At 35.0% G+C, this 27,325-nt stretch overlaps 1 protein-coding gene across 1 annotated transcript; it reads right to left on the minus strand.

Annotated features, from left to right (window-relative positions):
• Positions 1-843: 843 nt before the first annotated feature.
• On the minus strand, positions 844-27,096 carry E2f1 (E2F transcription factor 1). Its single transcript, XM_085950972.1, has 7 exons — positions 26,702-27,096; positions 26,043-26,314; positions 12,017-12,195; positions 11,314-11,513; positions 9,412-9,650; positions 8,037-8,613; positions 844-2,635 (listed from the first exon to the last, which is right to left on the minus strand). The coding sequence occupies exons 2-7, from the start codon at positions 26,310-26,312 to the stop codon at positions 2,502-2,504; spliced, it is 1,599 nt and encodes a 532-aa protein (XP_085807098.1). The 5' UTR covers positions 26,313-26,314; positions 26,702-27,096; the 3' UTR covers positions 844-2,501.
• Between the last annotated feature and the right edge of the window lie 229 nt (positions 27,097-27,325).

Below are 27,325 nucleotides of genomic sequence, written 5' to 3' on the forward strand. Positions count from 1 at the left end.
GTTTCACACATTGGTCCCGGCTGTTATTCCGCGTATGAATGATTGGCAATAGACAGAAGACGCATTTTGTAAGTGTTACTAATAACACTTCAAATAGAAAAGAAGTTAAACTAGCGCTTGTTGTTGTTACTTATATACTTTTTACCATTGGAAGGTATGTACGTAAAACTGCTGAATTTTGAGTCTGTTCACGGCGAGACATCGGAAATGTTGACTGAAAACATAATTTGAACAGTCAGCATCGTCATGAGATTGATAAAAAAGATTGCATTTTGTAGTGACAATTGAACGTAGTTATGCAGAATGTAGCCAGTCCATAATAATGTCGAGCTGAGATAATGGCACTTCAGCAACAACATGATTGGAAAACCGATATACTGCGAATTTAATAGTCCGAAGTGCAAAAAGTATGAATATTATAAAAGCCCGATAAATCGAGTTAAGTGCTTTTATAATCAGTTATTTATTGGACGGTACCAAGTCTTGATTAAATCCAGAGGTATAAATAGGACACCCAATACATTAAATCACCGGCCAAAGTATAGTTTTATACTCGAACATCTTCTTGGCTACGTGTTAAAACTGTGAACTACAAGCTCCTCCCATTTTTAACCGCAATTCCATTATAAACTAACAATCTCCTCCCATTTAGCCGACAACAGCGCCTTCCAGCTTTTGCCTAAATCTTCTTGTTGGAGAGTACAATGCATAATTGCTGGTAGAAACCATCACATAGCCCATTGCAAATTTTTTACGATATTACTTGATATGTATTTGCACAAATGTTCAAAATCACGAACATGGAATGTTCACAATTATTGTCTGAAGCAAAAAAATTATGTTCCAATGCAGTTTTATTAATATTGTGAGAGTATGAAATTTGTCAGTTATCATATGGCCAAATTACAACACCAGTTCGACTCGGAAACGACTGTCACATAGGACGATTGATGCCATAAAAAATACTGTATTTGATCAGTTGTTCAGAGGAATTGCAATCCTGGGGTTCAGTACTGATATTTGACATCAGGAAATCAGTGAAAACATGAAATTAGGGCTGTTATCTATCTTAATGTAAGTATGTAATTTGAATATGAACATTATGTGAAAGGAGATATTATGGAACAGTTAGTATAAAAAAAATAAATACATAAACTGTTGCTTACGGCTGACATTATAATACATTAGATTCAAGCAAGAATGCTCGAGTCGATTGAAATGGAATCATTCACAATCTTTTGTGTAACAAGTTTAAAGATGACTTATTCTTCCATCACTCAGAAGTCTGGAATAATTTGGTCAATACATTCAGGGCATAATTTTGATATGAAATTAAATGTACTTAATTAATACATAATTCAATAATGTTTGAAGCAGACTATTCCTGCTTCGGAGAAATAGATTTCTTGGGGATATAGAAACATAATTTTAAAATATTGCGTTTTAAATTGCAATTGCAAGTGATAGAAATTGAAATTTTTACGAAATTTCCAATAAAATTATAAAACTTTCGAACACAAAACATAAAAAATTGTTATTTACGCAATAAAATTTCCCATTACCACGCACGCCTTCAAGACGAGAGGAACAAATCCATAGTCATATCAGTCAATGATATGTGACAAAATTTCCCGTGATAGATTCCCATCCTTACCGTGGAATATTTATATAAATAATTTGTACACGCGTAAAAATATAATCACAAAGATTTAATTATTTGATGGTAATTTTCTTATACGGAAAAATTAACCATGCGGTTTGAGCATTCAAAAACACTCCAATTCAAATAAGTTATGTATGAAAAATAGCAATCATTATTAATTATTATCAATATCTCAAATTTTTTAGCTAGCTGTAAAAGCAATTCAAAATTTAATTGTAACAGCTTATAATCCGTATACGCTGGGAAATGTAGAAAATATTGGCAAAATATAAATAACATGCAACTGTACCTACTTATCGAGTATCAAATATAGATATATAAATTACATTCCAACTAATGTGATAGTTTTGTACATTTTCCTTAGCGGGCTCGCACACAGAGATTGCCACGATACACGCAACATTATTGCCATCCGCAATGTTGCTTGGCAATCGACGCAATACTGTTCACATCAGAAATGTAGTTAATTTTTTTAAAAAGAATATTACAAGAGCAAACAGGATCAGCGTCACACAAATGGAACAGCTAAAAAAAATATATAAATAAACATTCCTCATATTCACTCCCTTTTCCTGCATAATATACAAAAACTTTCCAAACGCCATGTGAATGTAAGAACAAAACAAAATATATATACAGATATTATTAACTGAACGTTTGTCACGGCATATCTTGATTGCGTAAAGAATTTCACATGGAATCTTTGGGTGCGAACCCACCAATCTGTTTATTATTAAAAGACTAAAATCATCGATTGAAAAGTCAATTTTCACAACGAGACGCCCGGTCTCTTGATGCGAACACTTGATCTCTCACTGAGTGCAGAGTCAATATTGTTTTATAACACTAGGTCGAAATCGAAGAGATCCGATATGCCTTCCTCGGTGTCCAGCGAGAATATGTAATCGTTTTCGGTGAGCGGCGGCTCCAGCGACAGGAAAGGTGCGAAGATATCGTCGTGCGCGAGGACATCTGGAATGCACAACACCGATCCGATAAAAACAGGGCTCGCTGGGAGTTAACCATTTCATATTACAAAGTGGAAAGTGACTGTACCGTGAACAAGATTTAAGGGACAATCTTCTATTCAAAATTAATGGCAAACTGCAACAAATTCGAATTGAATTTGTACTATTCCATTGGGAGTAATTTTCTGCGAAACAGGTTTCGCCTTTCAGCAACGTCAGCATGTCGAAAGGCAAAATCTGGTTGGCAAAAAAGGAATAGTAAAAAACTTAAATCTGTCAATGGTATCAGTATGCATAAAATTAAACAAATTATCCAAATAGCATTACATAAAAAATTACATTTAACACGTATAAGTACAGTCGAACTCGGTTATTACGATCACGGACATTTGAATGTCAAATGCTAGTATGTGGCGCCCTCACTCAGCGGACAATTTCCACTGGTGGATCTAATAGTTATCATCCAATTTGGAGCTAATGTAAGAAAATGCAATAAATTGTACATATGATATTTCAAGCATTTTCTATTAGAAACTTGGACAAAAGTTTTATTTTGAATTTACAATATCATGTCAAATCTATTATAACCATTGAGTTGCAACTTATAATGTAATTTAAAAATGTATATAATTTTTGACATTTCCCATCACCTATTGGCTGGTCCATTGCAGCGGAACCGTTTACGGGCAATGAGGTTTTATATTGTAAAGGCGCAGGTGAGCTCAGACTGAATGCGCTCGTAAAAGCGACATAATAAAATTTTTAAACTGCGACGATTATCAATTTAATAATTTGGCAATACTATGCAGTTACCTCCATAATCTTTTGTCCTGGGATATTCACAAAAAAGAGAGCAAAAAGAATTTGCATTGATAAACATAATATTATATAAATAATTAAAAATTCAAAACGTGAAACAGACAGACCCCAAATTAATTAATTTTAATTATGTATTATTAGTAGGTGGCCACTAGATATAATTAGCATGCTATTGAGGTTATAAATGAGGTAATTAATAAGTAATTATCTAGTCAGCAGTCAATATGTTAATGAGATAATCCCAGCACAAAAGTGGAGTAAACTGACATAGAAACTAATGCTAGAAACACATCACGATCAAGTCACATGAATGAGCTCACGGTAAAGTACGCCCAACAAAAAGTGTGCAATGTTGTTATACTCATTACTTAAAATGTTATCAGACAGATTAATTTCATCACGTAGCACATTCGAGCCAAATAGGGTCAGTTACCAAAATCTGCCAAATCATGAGAACCACCACAGTAAGGTGGTCCCCTCATGCATATAGAACTTTATTTATTCTTTCTAGAGTCACACGCTCTAATGTATACTTGATTTTAGTGACAGCGTAAATGACAGGTAATTGACAATGTTTTTGTAGGTTGTCCGGTTTTTATTATTAAATATCTCATGACCTCATAACGTAATGTGTTTCTAGCATCAAAACAGCAAGAAATAAAGACCACATGCCTGATGTGACATCAAGCCGGCGCTCCATTCGCACGCAAGACGATTTACAGTCTTCGGGCTTTTTTTTTCGCATGGAGCACCCCAAATCTGCGGACTTTTTAATCCGCAGACCAGGCTCGTTGGATTTCAAACATGTTTGATGTTTTACTCTCCGAGTTGCCAGACTTCGTCCGTCGATCACTATGCAAAATCAATTTGACAATAATACGCGATCATTCGGACCGAAAAAAAATTTGCAATTGTTTTAAACATTTTCATCGATTAATTTGTTAATTTACACATTAGAAAATGAGAGATTTATTAATAATTTTTTTATTTGTATTTATGTAAATCATAAAAGAAAACGTAAAACTTGTGTTGCTTTAACTGCTATATTATGTTATGTAAATCTATATATAAATAACAAAAAATAATAGGATTATCAGAAGACATTACGATAATCGCAACTTTTGACAGCTCGACTTTTTTATTAGTTCGTTGATCCGCAGCAGAGCATAGGCAAATCGGACGATTTGTTGTCCTCGGACTTTTGGCTCGCCAATGGAGCGCTGGCATCAGATAAACCCTTGAATAACTTGCCGTTTGAAAAAATCATAAAATCTTGCACAATTCATAATATGGAACTTTTCAGGTGAAATACAGTCGACATAATTACACCTATTTTACTCAAAGCATGAAAACATTCAGACTTTTAATAAATTTTATTGCATACATTTCAAAGGATCATGAGTCATGATCGTAACAATACCATGCTCACCTAGGCGAAGGAAACATTCTTATAATTATTAATATTAGTTTGTTTAGGTGGTGGTAACAGCATTGTTTAATATGGATGGTTGGTTGTTAAGAGACTGGTTAGGTTAGGTGGTGATTTGTGATGAAGAGAAGCATACAAAGAGTGAGGCGTGAGCTGAATCCCATGGTGCTACAGCCGGCCACTGATGAAACACTGACACTAGCGAGTGCAGCCCGACACGGGGTCCAACTCTCGCACCAGCCCTGACTGACACCGCCGCCAAAATATTGCAAGTCCACACCAAAACCAAAGCATCATACTTACCAGACATTGTTTTATTTTAGAATCAGACCAAAATACTGACCCACCAAGGGAGCATATGCGGAGACATTTTCTTACTGTTTACCTAATCGAATTTCGAATAGTCATCAGAAAATTCAAACGTGGCATGGCAAAAAAAATCGGAACATCTGCAGAAAAAATCTTGAGACTAAATGGCGATCAAATCCACTTTTATTGCGTTCCAGGCAAACATTACCAATTAAGATACCGATCCAAGACGCTATCCATGCTGATATTTGTAATATTAAACCTAGGTGTTTTTCAAATTGGGTCAATTTATAGTGACAATCGTTGCCTTGATTTAAAATAACAAAACGATTGAAATTGATCATAGATTGAAAGTTACAAAGTTGTTAGGAAATATCAGTGTGTACACCGTACAGTGAGTACTTTGGTAAAGCTCTTGTCTGGAATGTGATAAATGTTGGTTCGAATCCCATCCCATCGCAAGATTTTTCAAGTAGGTATATGTGTTTATGAGCCTGTTCCAAATTACATCATATTATATCATATTAAATGAAGAATGTCTTGAATGAAAAGAAAATAAAAACTATAAAAGGTAACAGGTTTGATTAGGCTACCCATGCCCTATACAAATTACTTGATGGTGTTGATTAATTAATGTTGCCTGTCGTAATTGGCATAACAAAAACACAGAAATATCAAATTATTTCACAGCCGATTCGAAGTGTCAATCGTTAAATTCTTTGTTATTTTGATGATCTAATTTGAACTACTTCTATTTAACTTAATGGGGCAGTATGGCATAAGCAAAATATCCAATAACCCAAAGCCACGTTTTACGAGAACTTATCAACAAAACTGGAACCTTGCCCGATGTTAAAACACAATTTTGTGAACATTTGATAATAGGTGAAATAGTCATGTAAATAAGTAATGTGGGGATTATCTCTTCATCACAATATGTCCATAAGGGTGCAGGCGTGTTATAAACACCGACATTAATATTATGTTATCTGGAAATGACTATTAAAAAGTTAAGAAGAATGCATCATGCAATTCGTTAATAACGCATTTTAGTATGTTTGACTCGCTTCAATAAATAATGAGAATGTCACGCAATTCACGGATACATGTAAAAATTAAGCAGTTTATATTTATATATAGTTTGCAGTCATTACTGTATGGATTCAAGACTTCCAGCAACGAAACCGAAAGCAAAAAAAATTACTAAGACGCTTTTCTATCACACAGAGAACAGCATTATTGCCATATCCTCTATAAAAGTTGAACCATGTACAGTAAAACCCCGAAGTAACGCGATAGGTGGGTCTGGCGATAATCGCTCAAGTCGAATTCACACAAGTCGGTGCCCAGCTTTGCATATAAATTTTTGTTTGATTGGTACCAAGGACTAACAAAAACACTGGTTTAGAAGAAAAATATTTAATAAAATTGCAGTTCCTTGTACATATTAATATGTACAAAATATTAAGAAAATAAATGAGTTAAATACGTAAAAAAAGTTATTTCGATGTCAATGGCTTCATGAAATCCAACAAATTCGTCAAACACAATGCCTTCTTTTTTTCACGCAGAATTTCTTCATAGAAAGCTATTTCTTTTATTCCTTGCTTTGTAGCTATAATGCGTTCTTTATTCCATGTTTACTAAAATTCTTAAGCCGTTTTCAATTGCGCTGAGACCTTCTATCAAACTTGCAATTAATTGCTTTTCCAGTGGAACTGGGTCTGAAGTGTTACCGAGCGAAAAATCAAAAACCGCGTAACGAGTTCGCGTATTACTGTACACACTTCTTTGCATTTTAAAATGATTTAAAAATTTAATATTTTCAACAAAATAATGACAAAAATTACATTACATACTAATGCAACATGAAATTGAAACTAATTTTATATTACATCGAATAATTTTATATGTTCAGTGGTTCAATTGAAATTTAGAGAATATTTTAATATTTTGATTGTGTTAAGTTAGAGTGCAAACATGATGTTAGGATGTTAGAATTAAAAAGTAGTAAAATTTAATATAAACTTAATAGACACCAATGATTATTTACATGTGGCATTCGTAACACGTGAAATACACAACACGGTAATATTCGTAAATGTACAAATTATTACATATCACGTTAATAATGACTAATAAGCAGCAGTTGTGAAAGATGTTAGAAAGCAATAGACATAAAATCAAAATTATTACCTATGAATGAATACCTTTATCTGGATGTAGATTATCTTCCGGATGGCGTTTGCAATATACTCCAAGCTAGAACTCTGACTGTGATGTGAGAAAATAACACCACAGGTCACAGTTAGAGGTCTAGCCAGGCATATATTTTTTCATTCCTCTTGAGAGAATTCCAGAAACATCCCTATGTAGAGTATCAAACGTAGATTTTTTTATGCGACTATCATTAAAGAACACTGCATTCTTGGATAAATTTGCATCTTGAAGAGTGTAGTATCATTTTAATTGTGAAGAGACCTTTTATAAACGGGCGAACACACTGTATTACGAATTGTCCACACCAGAAGTAATTAAAGAAACATAATTAAAATAAATTAGTCATTGTCCGTGCAAAGTTGACATTTGACTAGATACATTCAACTATATTTTACATAAATGGAAATTAATTGATAAAAAATGCCAAACGACTAGATTACTGTGATATGAAAATCATGTTAGTGGGACTTGGCCTTCCGAGGGTCATATTGATATGCGAAATGACATCACGTCGGTTTGTACTGTGAATTATCTGACCCAGTATAGAAAGAAAGATGGGAGTATCGCCACGAGAGAACAGACATTCTAGCTCGTGAACATTTAGAATGAGAGAAGGAAAATTAATTACCGGACGAATGCTGATCTTCGGTTTGGAATTGAAACTTATCACCTCCCATCGGTCCAAAGTCGTCGCTGTCAGATATGAAAGCGCTCCGCAGCCTACAGACTTCGCCGATATCCGATTGAGGCATCTCAGCGAGGGGTTCCCGCTTGATGTCCTCGGGCCTCAGCATGGACACCTTTTCAGTCTTGTTCTCCGTGTGCACCACCGCCAGAGTGGGCTGTGTCACCGTCTGCTGGGGCGGATGCCACTTGTCGGAACCGTCAGACCTCGCCAGGGTAGCCGACAGATTCCGCTGAGCCGCGCCGACAATGATCTTCTTCTTCAGGACATTCATCATTTTAGGGCTGAGCTTTACGGAGTAGGGCGACCGGATGGGCCGGAGGGGACTCAGCATCTTATTCTGCTGCTCGAGATCGGCGAACAGCGGGGTGAGAAGGGATTTGTTGTCTTCCAGGAGAGGATCCAGGGGACGGTTGAGGGGGGTGGTGGGCGGGGAGCCTTTGGGACAGAGGTACACTTCTATTTCGCCTACCTCCGCCTTCATGAGTATCACATATTTGTTTTTGTAGGGGGCAGGTACCTAGAAAAGCAACAATTGTGTGAAAATAGATTCATTAAAATACATATTATGCCCATCACCCTTACAATCCACCCATATTCAAATTTCTCATGACATACAACATCTGTATGTCATGTGTATTTCTTGTTATTAACAGTAGTCTAATTGAATGTATGACTGACCATAAATATACATGGATCAATGAGAAATGGGACCAGTCTCAGGATAGCAAGGAGTAGTGACTTTCTCAAAATGAGATGCCCTTTAGCAATCAATGTCCGTTACAAATTTTGTAACGGACGTTAAACTAGATGTCAAGGAGAGTTGAGGCTTTCGAGATGCGGCTGTTAAGAAGTGTTTTCAAAATTCCTTGGATTTACCAGTTGACAAATATTGATGTCCTCGAACGAATGCGAAATGAACCAGAAGTTTTGCGTAGCATCAAAACTATCTAGAGTACATCGGCTACATTATAAGAGGACAAGAGTACAGCATTCCCCAATTTGTTATTATGGAAAGATCAATGGTAAGTGTAGCACAGAACGACGACGCATTTCATGACTTAAGATCCACAGCACCGTTTAGTGTGGCAGATATTGCCCTGATGGTGGCTGACTTCCACTAGAGGACGGTGCAATAAGACCATTAATTGTATCTTTGTTTACTTTAATTTGTAAAATCATTGTATACTTTGTATTATGGCGCATTGGCCGATGACTGATATGTCAAGTGCTACTACAGTTTTCCGACCGACCTGCATCGAGGAGTCTATTTGAGGTGGCCAATATAGCATAAAAAAAGAAGAACTATATCACTTACACTCAATTGCGTTTCAGGAGGAGCCTTGATGGGTATGACAGTCTGATCTTTGAACTCGGAGATGTTCTTAAGGTCGGAGTAAGTAATGTAGGCGAACCGCTTGTCCTGGGAGAGATGCCGCAGGTCGCGGGTGGCTAAACTTAATGCCGTGTCCAGGTTAGTCTCTTGCAACTTCAACTTCTGCAAGTGCCGGTTCAACTGTCTCGTCTTGGCGACTTTACTGGTTTCTTCCTTGGTGTCTGATGAAAAAAATTGACTCATTAACTTAGGCATTTATTAAGTTAAAGCAACAGTCAAAACTGCACTATTATGAGTAGGAAGCGGATTTATATGCAACAAAAAACATGATTATATGCACTTAAAATCATTAAAATATGCACTAAAACCGAAGGAATATGCAGTTAAAAATTGTAAATACTCACATCATCTAATATTACTAATAAATTAATAATCTTAATCAATATAATACAATAACAAAAAAACACAAATACTCAATATAAAGATAATCAATTACAATTTTCAAAAAGTTTGTTTAAGTTTTAGTTTGTTTTAAGTAAAAATAATTAAATAAGAAATGCAATGTAAACTAAACACCACTTAAAAAAACAAAAACGACACACTAACTATGCCTAAATATTATTTGCTGTTTTTTTGTCTGAAAAAAATAAGTAAAATTTTTTTGTGTGTTTAGACATAAAATTTTTCTGCAAATCGGTCAGTATTTTGTTTATATGCGGAAACGACCTCTCAACGTCCACAGAGGTGATTGGGCAAAATTTAAATATAGGTGCTCGAGTTGACTTTGATAAATCCACAGTTCGTGGATACCATGAAAAAAATGCAAGTGGATCTAAACTATCTACCTACCTAATTAAGTTATATTTAGATAAAATAATTAAAAAAACTAAAATTATAAATGCAAAAGCCCTAAAATATGCACTAATGTCTCAAATATGCTCTAACGTCTCAAATATGTATTTATATAATATGTAAAAATATATAATATGTATTCAAAACATGCACTAGTGCTAATCATGAGATTCAACATTATGAGCGTACGATATATTTAAATGATGGTTCACTATATTTCACTGCCTGTCGATGCAAGTATGTTATGTATCTAGGCGTGGATCACAGGCTAGCAGCGGGGCAAAAGTGCATGTTACCTTTTCGATGAGTTTGATCCAGTGTAAGGACCCAAAGGGTTGGTAAAACGGTTAACAACCATTATTTGCAAGTCTTGATAATATAACCTCCATTCCATGGAGGCCCTATGCTCCGCTTAGGAGTGAATAGTAATTAACTTCTTTCCTAAGTCTGTCACAAGCAATTATTTTTTTTCCATTATAATGTGAACGTTTCTTGTCTTAAATGGTCAACGTATGCAGCAATTAAAAATGCGATAACATCGTTTCACAACAATTTCAAATTTCATTATCCGTACATTCAATAATTTGTGGAAATTGCCTTTTTTTGAGAAATTGTTGTTAGCCATTCACCCAACCTTGCATTGGGTCAGATACACATTGAAAAAACAAGATACCGAACCATCGCATTTGTACAGGCAGCCGCTCTATAGCGGCCAACTATTCCTCTTAAAAATATATTAACATAACCTCCACTTGACGGAATTGAGTGAAACCAACATTGTGTAACGATTGGTATTTTTGCAAATGGGACTGACAGTGCAAAGTTTCTATTTGCAAAGAATCTGCAATTCTAAATGACTTTTTAATAATAAAACGACCACATCCGCCCCTCAGTTCGAACACAATTTAAGGCTTAGGCTCTTGTCTTCTAGAGGAGGTTGTCTTTAATGTCTTTGGCCATGACTTATTTGTGCAGCAATTGGGCAAAACATAATTATGGGATTGTTACGTTACGTTTTAACATATTCCCTACCATTTTTCCACTGAATGTTATTTTTAGATTTCTTCTCCAAGATGCCAATGCCTTCCAAAACATTGGTGATGTCATATATCCGCCTCTTCTGAACTTCCAATTTCTCCGATGCCACATTCAAGTCCATCACTCCGTCCGGAGAAGTTTGCAATAGGTGAACGAACTTTTTCGTCAACAAACTAAGTGAAGTATCGAACCGGCTGGAAAGAAAACAAAATAAACACATAAAGTTGTTACATAGTACTCATAATAAATTGACTACAAATTAAATAAGGAAGTTGGTCCATTTTCCCCTTTTAAACTTAACGCATAATAAGGTAGTCTGTATTCTATAAACTGGCGTACACATCACACGAAAAGCATTGTGCCATCACGTTCAACTGTTGCAAGTTTTCAATGGGAGGGAACGAGATGGATGCTGAAGCAGCCAGCTTAAAGAAGACAGACTCGACCACTGTGTAAAAACTGCTCCTATTTTTTTTTTTTACAATATATCACTTGACAGCAATTATTTTTTATAAAATCCTGGTGTGTTTTAAATCTTGTAATGATTGCGAACATCTCACATAATGAAAACTTGATTTGATACACATAATATAATTAATCAAAATACAAGGTATGGATGTAGTTCATGTAATGATATAGTGATATGTTTGGAAGCATTTTGTATGGTCACAATATATTCGAAAGAGAAGTTACCAACCTGGATCTTTCGGTATATTTCTTAATAGGGGTAGACGATCTAAAGGAAGCCGAATGAGATTTAGTCGATCTCTTCTGTTTTGGATTTTTGAAATCGGCTTTGAGCGGGACTATTGGAGGGGTTCTAGATGATCTTCCATTGCTGTCACTGCCGCTCATGTTAAGTCTTCTCTTGACAGTCTGGAAGAGAAAGAAATAAAATTGAAGGTAATGAATATTATTTACTATGCTATCCACCAGTGGCGGTAAGCTGCTAAGATCTGACATAAATAGTGCACACTAAACATTGACAGTCGTACTTATTTGTCACCACTGAACTAATAATACAAATTGCAGATAGAGACGAAGAATCTCATTAAATTTTCTAGTAGAAACAGCAGCAGCAAGTTTTAAAGCTACGTGACAATTATGCCTCCTTTTTATACTTTATAAGTCAATTGGGTTAAGGTGATACATCAGTGAAACGGCAAATAATTTTCAACTATAGGCGCGACGAAATTTTGGACTCGCTGCCGTTCGGAGAGAGAATGTCGAGGTGTCAATACGTCAATTTGTTTTGTGATGGCGACGGGGGTATTAATTCTTAAATCGTGTAAAGATGACTAAAAACGTTACCCATTTACTTTAAAAAAGAAAATATGTGAATGAATATATTATTATTGTTACTAATAGATCAATAAACAGAACATTAAATTGACGCATTTTGGATTTATATGACAAATTATATTTCGTTTGGCATGCATCATTTGCACCAGCGACCCGCAATCCGCGCATTTTAGACCGTGCCTCAACCGAGGTATAGTTTTAATGCAGGGGTTCCCAACTTTTTTGAATCCTAGAACACATTTAAAAATATCGGCGTTTCATCCATCATATATTATTATGATAAATACCATTGACATATCAATATAATATCGTTATAATACGCACGCCGCCGAACCGGCGAGAGTGGGACGTAAAGTGCACTATGCAGGCGGGGCCCATGTCATGCTTTAAGCGGCGCTCTTGTCCGTCATCGACGGCCGAAGCGACCTCGTCGTGACAACGTTCGTTCGCTAACTTAACCTAATCGTGCCTAACGTGACTGACACCACCTATTTTTTCAAAGCAGTTATAATTGCAAATATTACACAAAAAATAATTTAAAAAATTACTGTTTATATTCTGTAAAATGAATAAACGCCATGGTTGCCTCATACATACAAAGTAAACATTATATAAAAATTATAGTATCTATCAATCTCAAAGTCAGTATGAATCTTTGGCATTGTATTTCATTTGTAATTGCCTCATAATTATGGGTATGACGATACGCCTGTTAGTAAACAATTATAAGGATGCTCATCATTGAGTCAAGATCTATATTTTGATTTAATTAAAATCATGTTTGAAAACAATGATTCGGAAAGGTATGTGGAACCGAAAAATGATATTATCTTATATGCCGCTTTTAAAAATGGAAACTTTTTTCTGTCCACTGTATTCCAGAAGTCCTCATTTGATGTTAAGGATCACTCCCCTATCCAGTGGTCTAGCAAACTTATGCAGACAAATGAGTCGGAATTACTTATTTACTAAATAAATAAGTATTTATGAAACTTAAAATTGATATTTTAAAAATTCTGTCACGGTCGAATAGTGGTGGACGGACACAAATCAATCATTATTTTGCCTTAAAAGGCGAGTAAACCAAACAAACTGATACTATGTCAATTATTGTCGCTGGGATTTGAACCCGAAAGTGAGTGCTAGTTAAAAGCTACACCGACCAACTACTGCATAGATAAGTGGTTTTCAAATGACTGCTGGAACACGGATAAGTTGTGCAATATAAAGTAAAATATCTAATATTACCATCCAAAAGTAATGCTTTTATTTGCACAGTTGCCACTATTTCAGAGTTTCTAGAGTGGATTGAAGAAAATGTTTAAGGGCGGGTGTTTGTCGATACGCTTTGTTATTATCTATAATTAACTATTCTGTAACATTTTTGTTAAATACATTTTTGAAAAGTTTGAGAGCCGCAGGCATAGACAATTTTAATTAATCGATTATGGTCAATCTCACCTCTCAAAGATGAATATATTGACACCTACAAAGACATATTTGACCGCACCATTTTGATACCTATTGCTTTTCATTTTTCAACTATGTGTAATATTATCGCACCCCCAGTAAAATACTGTCGTAAGTCTGAAATGGGCGTTTTCGAGTTATGGATGTGGTTGGATTCGTATTTTTTTTTGCTATTTTAATAAAATACTATCGTATCTCAAACTCAAATAGTGTCGGAGAGAAAGCACTTAATACAGTACATTACTTTCCGAAAACTGTTGAATAGATAATAAAATAGTGTTGTAACTAAGTTACGACAGTATTTTACAAGAAGCTTTCTAAAAAACTAAAACAATACGTTTCAAAAAAATACTGTTGTAACTCTGTTACTACAGGAAAATCTTGAGATACAGCGTAATTTTCTCACTAATTGCATGGATATTATTGTTCCAAAGTATTCAAACAAAAAAAACTGGAAGCAGCAGAGGCAACAATTTTTGTTATCAACAATTAAATGGAAGTAAAATACGAGTACAAGAAGTATGCAAAAAATACTTTATCAACACATTTGGGGTGAGTGAAAGGTACTGCTCCACTGCATGGAAAACAAGAGATCTTCTTTCCGGAACGCCAATTCCAGAACAAAGAGATCACAAAAGTCACAAAAAAATTAGTGATGTTTAAAAAAATGATATAAGAGCTCACATTAAGTCTTTCCCAGTGATCGAGTAACATTATTTGCGTGCACAGACGTCCAAATTGTATTTAGATGGTAAATTAACAATTGCTGAAATGTATCGGTTATACAAAAAACAACAAGCTGACAGCAATATGCCATTTGGAAAAGAACACTATTATACGCATCTATATTTAATGACGAATTTAATATTGGCTTCTTTAAGCCTAAAAAAAGATTTGTGCGTTGAATGCGACCTATACAATAATTCTTCACCACCAGATGAAAAAAAACAACTTCAAGAAAAATATGAGACACATCAACCTGGAAAAAAGAGGCAAGGGATGAAAAGATCAAAGACGTAGCAGAGTCCCGAACTAATGGCCAAAATAGCGTCATTAATGTAGCTGTATATGATTTGCAGGCTGTTTTACCGCTTCCTTGCGGAAATGTGTCAACTTTCTATTATAAACGAAAGTTTGGCAATGTACAATCGTATAGTCTATAATATCACTGAAAATATTGCAAACTGATACATGTGGGACGAGAGTCAAGCTGCATGAGGATCCAATAAAATTGGTAGCTGTGTACTCGATTACAATGCATGTAAAAAATATCACCACAATGAGCATTTTATTTTTTACAGTGACAATTGTGCCGGGAAGAATAAAAATAAATACATTGCTGCAATGTATTTATATGCCACCGGGAATTCACAAAAAAATACAACGATCTCTCATAAGTTTTTGGGCACCGGGCATAAACAAAATGAAGGCGATATCGTCCATTCTACAATTGAGCAGCTGAAGACCAGGGCTCTAAAAAGTGGACCAATATTTGTGCCCAGCCAAATGATTACCATTGTACAAACAAGTAAGAAAACAGGACAACCATACATAGTTAAACCCATGACGACAAATAATTTTCTCAACATGAAAAAACTAGCAGATGAAATCGGTAAAAATTACAACACGGATGAAAATGGAGAAAAAGTTTTGTGGCAGAAGATTAAAGTTATAAAAGTAGACAGAGACTATCCATACATTATTTTTTTTTAAAACCAGTTATCATGAAGAATGTAGGAAATTGAATGTTCGACAACAGCAAATAGGCAAACCGTTACCAATGGATGGTCTCAATATATCCAAAGCATATCAAGAGTGGCCAAAAATAACGACAATTAAAAAGAAGGATTTGCTTTCCTCTGCACCGCTAAACATCGTGAATTTTATTATGATTTTTGCTTCTCTTCCAAGTGATGTTTAAAAATTAAAAATCGTATGTAAAAAATTTATTTTCCCATTAAATTAAATAATTAAGTATTTTTTTGTTGTTTTGAACTAATAATTGTATTTTTCTTTTTTTTTCAATAAATCTTTAAAGATTGTACCATAACTTAATATTTTGAAAACCTTCCTTTACAGTGCCCAACAAATTAGTTGAAATTATTAGAGTGATGGTAGGGAAATTTACATAGAAAGTATTGAGTTGATTCAAATTTTACCATGAAATTGTCAAATATCCTAATAAAATACAGTCGTAACTCAGTAATATTCAAATATCTCCGTTTGTATATGTTTTAGAGAAAAATGATGAATACAGTTGAAAATAGATCATGTTTTTCCATAAAAATGAGTAATAATTTTTACATTCAGACTTTTCCTGTATTTACAAAGAATATTTGAAACTTCAAATGGCTCTCCTGCAAAATGCCAATTTTTGACTTACTACAGTATTTTACTGGGGGTGCGTTATGGTCACAGATTTTTATGTCTTCCATTCTCTGTGTATTTTCAATATAGTGTATCAGCCAATACCACAAATAAATAAATAAATATTGGTTTTTACATAATGAAAACAAATTGTAATTATTAAATTTTTTCGATTCGAATATAATAAACCATAATAATAATATACAATAGCCATTCCAAAATTTCCAAATACTATTACTGTTATAAATGCACTCAAGTCAAAAAAAACCCCCAATAAGAAATTGCATCACAATGCCTAGTTACAAAATGTGCACACCTGGCATTTTTTTCCTTCAAGAATCACTCACACTTTATTATATGGCGCAAGTTGTCATAGGTTTATAAAAAGAAAGGGAGAAATTATTGTCCAGGGTGTGAGTGTGTGCGTAGTGAGAAGCCTTAGCAAGACTTACAGCATTGTGCGAGGGCAACCCCAATCGCAAGACAACTCGCCAAGCATGCAACCCGCGTGAGTGTGTTGGTGTGGCTGCCTCCTTGCAATAAAATGGGGGGTTATTTACTCAGACAAAGATGCGAAAAGTTGGGGTGACCAGGCCACAGAGGATTTTTGACAAAAGTGAGGGCTGTGAGAAATCTTTACAATGGAACTGAGATATTGAAAGTGTTCCTGCAAATATTTTGTTGATCCCTTTTATTATATTGTTCTTAATTTATTATAGTTACTGCATGTGAATAGTTTTTAGTATACCGGGATTCACCTTTCAGCATCTTCAGGCACTATGTAACTTATAGTAAATATACAACTGACAGTTCTTTATTTATAATTTATGCAAGTAGATGGGTAAAGAACCAATGGAATTCTTGGATTTAAAATTAATTGGATATTGACAGAGAATTCATTTAGAATATATCGTCACTGTTCTCAGAAGACACTAATTCGAAAAAATGACATATTGAGTTAGTTATACCAAAATGTTCCTTATTTAAAACTTTACCGTCTGGAAACCTTCTTAATACATAAAGTCTTTATTTTAAAGTCATCCTTTTTACAATTACTTGATAAACTCACATGATAGACCATTTCAAACATTTTAACAACTTCAAAGTCAAATACTCAAAACTAGTATTCTCCAGTTAGTGTGTTCTGCCAGAACAGAGACGATATATTTAATTACTGTTCACAACTTTAAGACTAAATATTTGAACTAGTTAAGAATATCTACTTATTGAGGCAGATATAAACGGGCCGTGACTGTTAACAATGTGTGCAAAGAGTTTCATTTTATTTAATGTCATTCCACTAAAAATTGACAGGTAACGCCACTACAGTGAGAAACAAACATTCTCTGCAGAGTTTGTATAAGTTTATTTCTCTCCCATTTCAAAAGATCCCGGCCCTGTCTCAATGGGAATGATTAACAACCAATCAGCGGAAAAACGGGATGTACATACACGTATCTTGTCACAGAAATGGCATGTTAAATATAATGACGGAATATCGAGGGATTTTTTTTATGCAAATCGGTTGACCCAATTAACAAGCATTCAAACCCTGTACCTTCCACAACTAACATTTTCGCGGGATTTGAGAAAAAAATTCAGAATTCATTAAGTGTACTTGTTTAGGCAACTAATCAATTCTTTTTAATAATATTTGATAGTGCCATACAAGAGTATAATAATATTAAAATTATCAAAACAACTGGTCTTATCAATAGGAAAGATTAAAATTATACCATTGTATGGAAGCATAGTACATCTAGATAAACAGAGTCTGACATGGTGAATCAAATATAAATAAACATTTTTTTTGTCAAATTACAGAATTTTATTGTTTTGTTATTATCAAGTGTTGCCATATGCACTATTGCAAGTCTTATTTAAGAAACTGGGTAAGTAATAAATTTATTAACAACTAGGCTTTGAAGGAGAACCTTACATATTACACATTTATGATTTAGTAATTCATAAGCCACAAAAATAATATTTTTAAGTTGGCGTATTGAAACATGCCACTGCCGTCTTAGGTAGCTTTCTTAATTATTTTATAGCATTAGATATTATGATTTTTGTCAGTGTTCATCTGAATATTGTGATTTTAGCGACCTACCTACTTATATGCATTCAACGTTAAGCGGCCCTCATATTCCAGATAGGAGGTTCCAGGTCCGATTCCCAGTGAGGTCTCAAAATATCTAATGTGATTTTATCAAAGCCTGGGTGTTTGTGATTGTTTCACTTCTATTATCACCCTACTAGAGAAGGAGGCCTGGAAGACAAAGACTGCGGTGATTAGACTGTGTGAAAGAGACACAACATCCTCAATACCAAGGCGGCCACAACCTGTATTGGGTTGATGAGCCGATGATGACCAAAATGATCAACTGAATCTGCAATGCAAAACGACTAACAGCTAATTTAGACGTTAGTACTAATAGTGTATTTGTGCTCATTTTCGCTGTGATATCATTTAAAAGCTCTTTGGAGTAAGTATGCCTTGTTTATGGAATTTCAACTACAGGGTTACATTGAAATTTGGCTAATACAGTATATATTATGCTTATATAATTTATAAAACGTATACTCCTATTCTATATCAGCTGTGGGGAACCTATGGCACTTGCAAATATTTTTGCTTGTATACCCAATAAATGTATATTATGTGATTTTTTTAATCATTATTAAAATATTTTCATTATCACGGGATTGGATTGCTGATACATAGCTACTGTCCAACAAGAAGATTTAGGCACAAGCCGGAAGTCGCTGTCGTCGACTAAATAGGAGGAGTCTAATAGTTCGTTCACAGTGGACAACTCGTCGCTAATCGGAAGGCGCTTCAATCTAAGTGCGGTTAAAAATGGGAGGAGCTTGTTAGTTCAGCGTTCGAAATGGAAAAGTTTACGAACCGGAGCGCTTGACAGATTTCTGAAGATATTTACATAGTTATCGAATTTTATGTGTATTTCATAAAAATAAGTGTGTTAGATTTTCTATTAAATTACCTATCTAGCTCAGACGGTCAATTAACTTTTTCCACGAGACGGAGCGATAATTTTACCGATTTCACGAACAGGAACGGCACTCCGGTGCGCTCCGGTCCATTTCGAGCCCTGGTTCAGTTTTAACACGTAGCCAAGAAGATTTTGTTGACAGTATATAACACTGTTCCAAGTTTATACCCCCCCATATTAACTGTTGAGACCGCCCATCATTATGAATTTTTTTTTAGTTTTTTGACACATAAGCAAAAAAGGTTTGTCACTGCTGCATTAGACTGAAGAAAATTTAAAAAATAAATATAAAAAAAACCTTTAAAATTCGCAAAATAAAAAATTCCTCGATATATAAAATAATAATTATTTATAGTGTCCTTTCTACAAACCAGTGAACCCTGTACAAAGTAAGTTAATATGAATGAGTAGGGTGAACAGTTAGTAATGCATGAGTGTGCATCAGAAACTGGAAAATGGTATGACACACACACACACACACCTTTGTGTGTATGCCGCATGGAATGGTGTGTGTATTACAATATATGTCAGCTGCCACACTACTTGTGCACACAACATTATACTGGAGGTAAAAATACAATGATGGTCACAGGAATTTGTACAACACTTTTGCCATGAATAAAAAAAATATTGAGGGCAATGACATCCATTGAATGAGTCCATAACTGAGGGGTTGATGGGTTAGGTATTGTTCAGTTCAAACTTCTTGTTAGTTGTAAAGAATGATGCACTAAATAATAATGCATAATAGACAATATTCTGAAATCTCAGGGGGGGTATGGGTTATCTATTTATAAATTTTCTCAGCATAAATTTTGCTTTGTCAATGTTAAAACAGATTAAATATTTCGATAGGATATTCTCAGGTATATTCCATAAACTCCTGCCGCAAACAATAATTATGTATTACTGCATTTTTTATATCAAATTATATTTTATTGAATAATGCAGCAGTTTATTTATTGAACATACATTAAAAAAATTATAGACGAAACGCTCAGAGTAATGATATTATATTATAGAGAGTGCCTATTTTTCGGCAAAATGAAGCCATATTTCTTGTGTATAACGCACAGTAGAACCTCGATTTTATTTTAACTATGGACTAACTAAAAATAATTACCACAAAAACGATAAATTTCAGCAACACATGCTCGCAGTTTTTAAATGAATGTAATCAGTCAAATCCAAATTTACCGGCTATGTATAGAAAAAATCGTTAATTCAGCCGTAGAAATTCTTTTTTACTCTGACGCATAGTGCGGAGATATAAGCGTGCCGAATGCGTACTCAATGGTATTGGTTTGTTTTTGGTTTGGTTTTTGTTTAGGTCACGAGCAAACAGGATTTCGGCAAAGTAGAACCTCAATTATCTGCATTAATTGAGGATTGATTGGATAATGTTAAATCTGGCCAAATATTCAACTTATTTTACTTTCAGTTAAACCTTTTAAATACAAATTTAACTGGTAATCAAAGAGAAATTAGGACTATATTGTAAAATATGTACACAGAAAACATGCGTCTATAAACTGAATACTATGGAGAACAGGTTAGGTTGGACTATCCGTATTGTTCACACAAGATCTGGTGTTAAGGCTATACTTCAGCTGGGGCATGGTCTAAAAAGATCGTGACTATGCGTGCGGAACAAAACATAATGTCATAAAAATTCAACATGGGTCCATTTAATGTTATGTTTATTGTTATATTAGTAATAATAGTATATTCATTGACATGTTTTCTTTTTCGAGTACATGCGTGACGTATTTTAGTAATCTTCAGATGATTTAAGAATATATTCCTCAGGCGCCACAAAACAAATTGACGTGCTCACATCTCTACTACCTCTCTCCGATTGGCAACAAGTGCGAAATTTCATTCCACCTATTGAAAATTATTTGCCGTTTCACTGATGTACGCTCTTCAAGAGATGTTGTATTTTGAAGTTTCAATGAAATTGTATGGAAGATTTTTCTGATAGATTTGCTTTGCCAAAATATTATTTTTAGTAGGTACTAAATTTGTAACAGTGACTCAATGTTAACAGTTATACAATGGATATGGTACTATAATTAATTTAAATCATGAATGAAATAGTTTTGACATAAGGCTGGGTGTCCATGCGAAACACTTAAAAAATTGACAATAATTCTTCATGTGAAAATAGTGCACTATAATTACAAAATAACGAATAGACAATCCCATTTGTGGTACACTTTGCGACTGTATGTGTACACTATGTTTCATTTAATTACAAACCAGGAAGCATCTTAGCTAAGAAGGGGAAGAAAGATTGCCAATGCAGTTAGATGAAGTAGGGGGCGAGGGGGGCCGGTGGCAAACCGTGAGGGTTGCAAAAATGAGTCCTTTGAGGTACACACTAGGGAAGAAAGGACATGCATGTGCAGTATGTGAAAATTAATACACACAAGCGTAATAAATTGTAAAGGACTCATTTAATGCTTGATTTATTCCTATCTAGTGTGTAACAATCGGAAGGTACCTCCTGGATAAAAATAGGGTCAAATATTAAAACGAAATTTTCGTTTTTTTTTCTACTGTTATTTCTTGGCTGAAAGACTCATGAGGGTTGGGAGAAAATGGTACCACTCACCAATGTGATGTGACAAGACAAAACTGGTTTTAGTATTGTATAAAAAGACGAAGTTTCTAAAAATAAAATATTTAACAAGTGTTTTGTTATTCCCTTTATGACTAAAGTTTCTTTTATTGTGTTAACTGTCAATACATAGTGGAACTGCATTGTATTATTGATTTATATTAATAAAACTCATTTTTTTGTACTTATTTTATTAGTGGAAGTACAAAAAAAAAAATTGCTGTTTTATTAACATAAATCAATAAGACAAAATTTTCACTCACTGATATTACTAAAAAAAACTGATGCCGATAAAATTTAATCATGAAGTAATAATTAAAATAAAAAAGTAAATTACAATTTTCTCTTCTAAACAGAGTAGGTATATTGGCCTCCACAGAATTAAAGTTATATTAACTGATTTTTCACATGCAGAGGTTTCAAAAAAAAAATACAAAATAAATTCACCCACATTATCTGGATCATTAACCTTGTGCAGGATTCAAACCCACACCCACGGCCCCAGATATGGGCACACTAGCACCACCCCATCACAGGGATATATATATTTTTTTTCATTGGCTTTACAGTTCGATGTGGATATTGACAGCCTCACGATGAGGTTCCCTCCAAAATGAAACCACCTAGATTATTAAATTTCATTACATTAAATCACCACATTTGATCGTATGAGTCATGGGCTTACAGAGTGATGGTTCATATGAACAGATTTTTGTTGTTGTGAGAAATAGATGTTAGCCACTTGCTTAATCTATTGGGTTCATACATGCGAATTTGCCAGACCTGGAATTCACACCTGGAATCCACGACATTATAAGCTTACTTGCACTCCGGCTCTAAGATGAAGATGATATACTTATTTTAAAAATATTTTATTTTCATATATTAACTATTTATTTATTTATGACTACATTTGCATTAATACAAGTGAATATCATTTGATCTAATTTTATGCGAGGTAATCAGGCAGAGGCGTATCAGTGTAGTAAAAAGTGCAGTTATGAAATGTATATTCTACCGCTCTGACATCGTGGGTGTACATAAATAATGCCTACCTAAAACCAATATTTCCTCCACAAAAATACCAATAGACCAGATGTATGTATTTTGTTGTGATTGTTAAATTCCGCTCGATAGTTAAATTATTAAGTTTTTTCTATTTCCTGAACAATTTGCCCTAATGCAGTTGGCTGGTTTACAACTACACCTAAATTCTTCCTCATAAAAAATATCAGCCGGTAGAATATATCTATGTCCCAAGCGATTTGGTTGAACACAATTATTGCCCATCCAATTGGTATTACTAGCGGAAGGTTAGTTCTGCAGCTTATGTGAACAAACAACTGATATTCCCGATTTATAAGATAACTATTAAAAACACATAAGTCAATACTACCGAAAATGTCAGATCCAATGTAAGTCGGAAATCATCACAATCAGTCACATCAGGCCAGTCCAGTCAATGTTTTTCCTTCCCTACTCTTTCATGCCACCCTTCACCAAATTGGGATCAAGTAATTAATGACTAGGAACCAATTCTTATAAAAAAAAAACACTTTCGAGACCTTCCGCATTGTGATAGCCCATATGCTCCATGTGGAGCGGTAATGATGATTAATATGATAATCTGTCAATGAAGCATACCTATGTACACAATTTGGACTTAAAACACTTTGGCACTCAAATTGTAAAAAAAGAAAAAAAAACAATTGAATTAACACAAAAATCTTACCAAATTCAAGTACAATTGGCAGGTTGTGCCATCAATGAAAATTTTGCAACATTGAAATCACTGGACTTGCATAATGTTGTGAATTAAGATTATTGTGTAAATTTTCAACACTCGATTTAGCAATAATTTTAATCGATCGATAAAGAAAGCCAAATGGCTTGAATTTGCATTTTATAGATGCCCACGTCATGTCCAATACCAAATATATCCAAACCACGGTTATCTAGTTGGTAAAGTGACTGTCCCTGAGGCTGCGGGTTTAATCTGGTGTCCGGGCAAAAGATGCATTTCGATTCCATCAATGTGTGTTTAATACGGTGCAAGGACACAATGTGTTGGGCGAATTGCCAACAACCTTTCCTTCTTGTAAAAAAAAAGGTTTGTTAATATGATGTTCACACATCTAAGGAGCGAATGTGATTATTGAAATTGGCCATAACACGATTGGATATTAGACAAACACAGAACAATAAATTAATAAGATAGAAATGCAAAACCCAGTCGCCATAGACCAAAACTTAGAATGCAGTTTGGGTTTATGACAGTCAGGCCATTAAACGGAAGAAATACAAAGTCTCCAATATTGAATGTGACAAATTATAACGCATGATACAGATATAAGTATTGAATATAATAATTACTTTCAAACACATATTTATGGTTATCCCATATTTCTAGAATTGTACCTTCACTTTCCTCATTTTTGTGTTCCCTGGGAACAAACAAAGCCATGCAATCTAATAGTTTGTTAAAAACCATAAATGGAAACAAAATCATGACTCGAGGAATGAATAATAGCTGGATAAATCTAATCTTCCAGTGGTACCCAGATAGTTTGCTGAAGTCTGTGGTAACACAATTCACAGGACTAAGAAGAATGGAATCAGCTTGCAGAGGCCTACATCCAGCAGTCGATTGATGATGACCTAATACCTTCATAGCCAGCAAGAGCAATAGCAAGAATTAATGAATGCAGTGAACCGAATTTAACCTACAATGTCATATTGACAGCCCATGTGGATGCATATAAGTAAAATGTGTTTGTTGATAATATTGATAAGGAGTATCTAAAAATAAGATTGAATAAAATATTCAATCACCGAGCGACCAACTTATAATTTCATGTACTAATTGAAATTCCCTGCACAATATCAATATTCCATTCTGTACCAGGGTCGATGACTTATACGGTCAGCACCAATTGTTCAGCATGCGGAAGGTCTTCGCTTCGATAGCCAGCAGAGGCAAAAGAAAACATTCATTTTATTTTTGAGGATGGGTGATTCTGTGATGCCATCACGCCTCTTTTTCTTGCAATAATGAAATTGGTAACATGAGGTTTTATGATTTTTTTTTACGAAAACAATTATAATAAATACCCTTTTCCGTCGGCGCATAGGCTTTTCGATTATATTAGGTTGCGGTAGGTTAGGTTTGGTCTAAAACGAAAGTTATAAAATCTCATAACGGCAGCTGCGGCACATTTACCGAAGTCCTATTTGATTTTCAGTATTAAGAACAACAATCATGGTTGATTGTCACGGGAAAACAGTCGGTGAAACATTGTGGGTCCAGAAGGTCACTGAATCATCGGAGCGAACAAATAACTATTAGAATTTCAGACATGAATGGAGTAGGATAACTAAAGCACACGAACCTCAACAAGGAGGACGACAACTATAGGCTAACATGGTTGCTCATGATATTGTCCACTCCTTATTCAAATGGATTCTCGTGAAGAATTGTCATATAACTTCCTGATTGAAGTAGGGCCAAAGGATTAATGTGCCACAAGTACAAAAATGCATTTCTAGTATTTTAAATAAATTATTAGTTATACTTGATAATATTTTATCAACTGTGCAACACAAGAAAAAAATACATCAGTATTATCTTACCAGTTTTCAGATTACAAAAATAAATAATAAACCTCTTACAATAAAAATACGATAGATGACCATGTAAATGTTGTCATTATTTGCCCATCACTCAAAACTATTCATATAAGAAACACAAAATCGAATTAATTAATAACAAACAAAAGCACTATAGAACTAGTTATGTAGGTAGGTAAGTTTTAAATCATACAAATCAGGTCACAGATAAATATATTCAGAGAAAAAACAATGTATCGAATTTAGCAGGAAATTATGAATTTTAGAACAGATTGAGCAATTATGAAAATAAGCCTTGAAAATGTGAATCGATTACGAACCTCCGATGTCTTCGGCGGTACGAGGGGCGCCTCCCGCATGATCTGATGCTGCGGCGTGACTCCGTAGACATGGTCGACCAGATGATAGCCTACCGCATGACTGGGGCTGACCTCCTCGGCGAAGGTCGCGGGCTGGACGGGAGGCTTGGTGAAATTGGTGTCGGGGGACCCGTGGACCACCCTCTTGATGATGGGCACGCCGTACTTGTTGACGGTGCTGTCCATCTGCCTGATCTCCACCGAGGCCGCCCTTTTGATGCCGCGAGGCATTTCTTATGAAATCAATAAAAAATACCAATTAAAATCGGCCCCAGATATCGACGGACGAATGCGGCAGGACACATCGCCAAAATTTGACTCGTGCAGGTAGTATTCGATCCATAATTTCGGCGTATAGGTTGGAAACGCGAGCTGCACGTTACGGCTACGCCGCGTGAAAACTTTTCACAAATGTCGGGAAACGGATGATCGAATGCATATTTTCCGATGTTAAATAGACAAAACGTTGATAATGAGATGTGCTTACGTCATTTTACTGGTAAAAACTGCACGGAGCATCGTGTCTACGGTTGTGAAAAAACGACTCGAACTGCGAGAGCTGAGGAAAGAGATATGTAAAATGCGCGACAAATGCGATGAGACAATAAATATCAACTCACTTTTATCGATGGTGGTCCGATATCAGACTGATTTCGCTCCTCTGCCGCGGATCCGCACATAAGATTTTCTGAAAGGCGGTCGCTACATTGTCGAGAACTAGAAATAAAATGTCCGCCGCTGCGCCGCTTGTTATGTATGCGAGAGACTCGCAGCTGTCGGGACGCCCAGAAATAACCATAAATGAGAAGAAAACTAATCAATATCGAAATTTAACAAGTATTCAAGGCATTTCTTGAAATTTTAGCCGTGTATAACGAATTCAAAACCCAATTGATAAAGTCTATCCGGCACATAGGAGGCAAAAGTACGCACGCAAACAACCGTTGCAGGTGAGCTTTTCGGAACATCTGGCAGCCAGTCCCAGCCTGTTGTAGCGGTGGCGCGAACCGACTGCGCATGCGCACTACCACCTACCCTTTTAGAAACCTTTTCATCGACATAATTCACGGTTATAACTGAAAATTTACAATATATTTTCTAATCAATCTCGAGAATGAACACGTATCTTCGCAACAAATGGTTAAAAAATGCAAATTACGCAGAGCTTTACTGGGAAACTACCTAACCTTAACGCTGTCAATAAACGTAGATATCGTTGTAAACAAACATGGCGTAACGAATGA

The sequence above is a fragment of the Rhyacophila brunnea genome, unplaced genomic scaffold (genome assembly GCF_057557595.1).
Source record: "Rhyacophila brunnea isolate RB1 unplaced genomic scaffold, BYU_Rbru_1.0 scaffold_24, whole genome shotgun sequence".
NCBI lineage: Eukaryota > Metazoa > Arthropoda > Insecta > Trichoptera > Rhyacophilidae > Rhyacophila > Rhyacophila brunnea.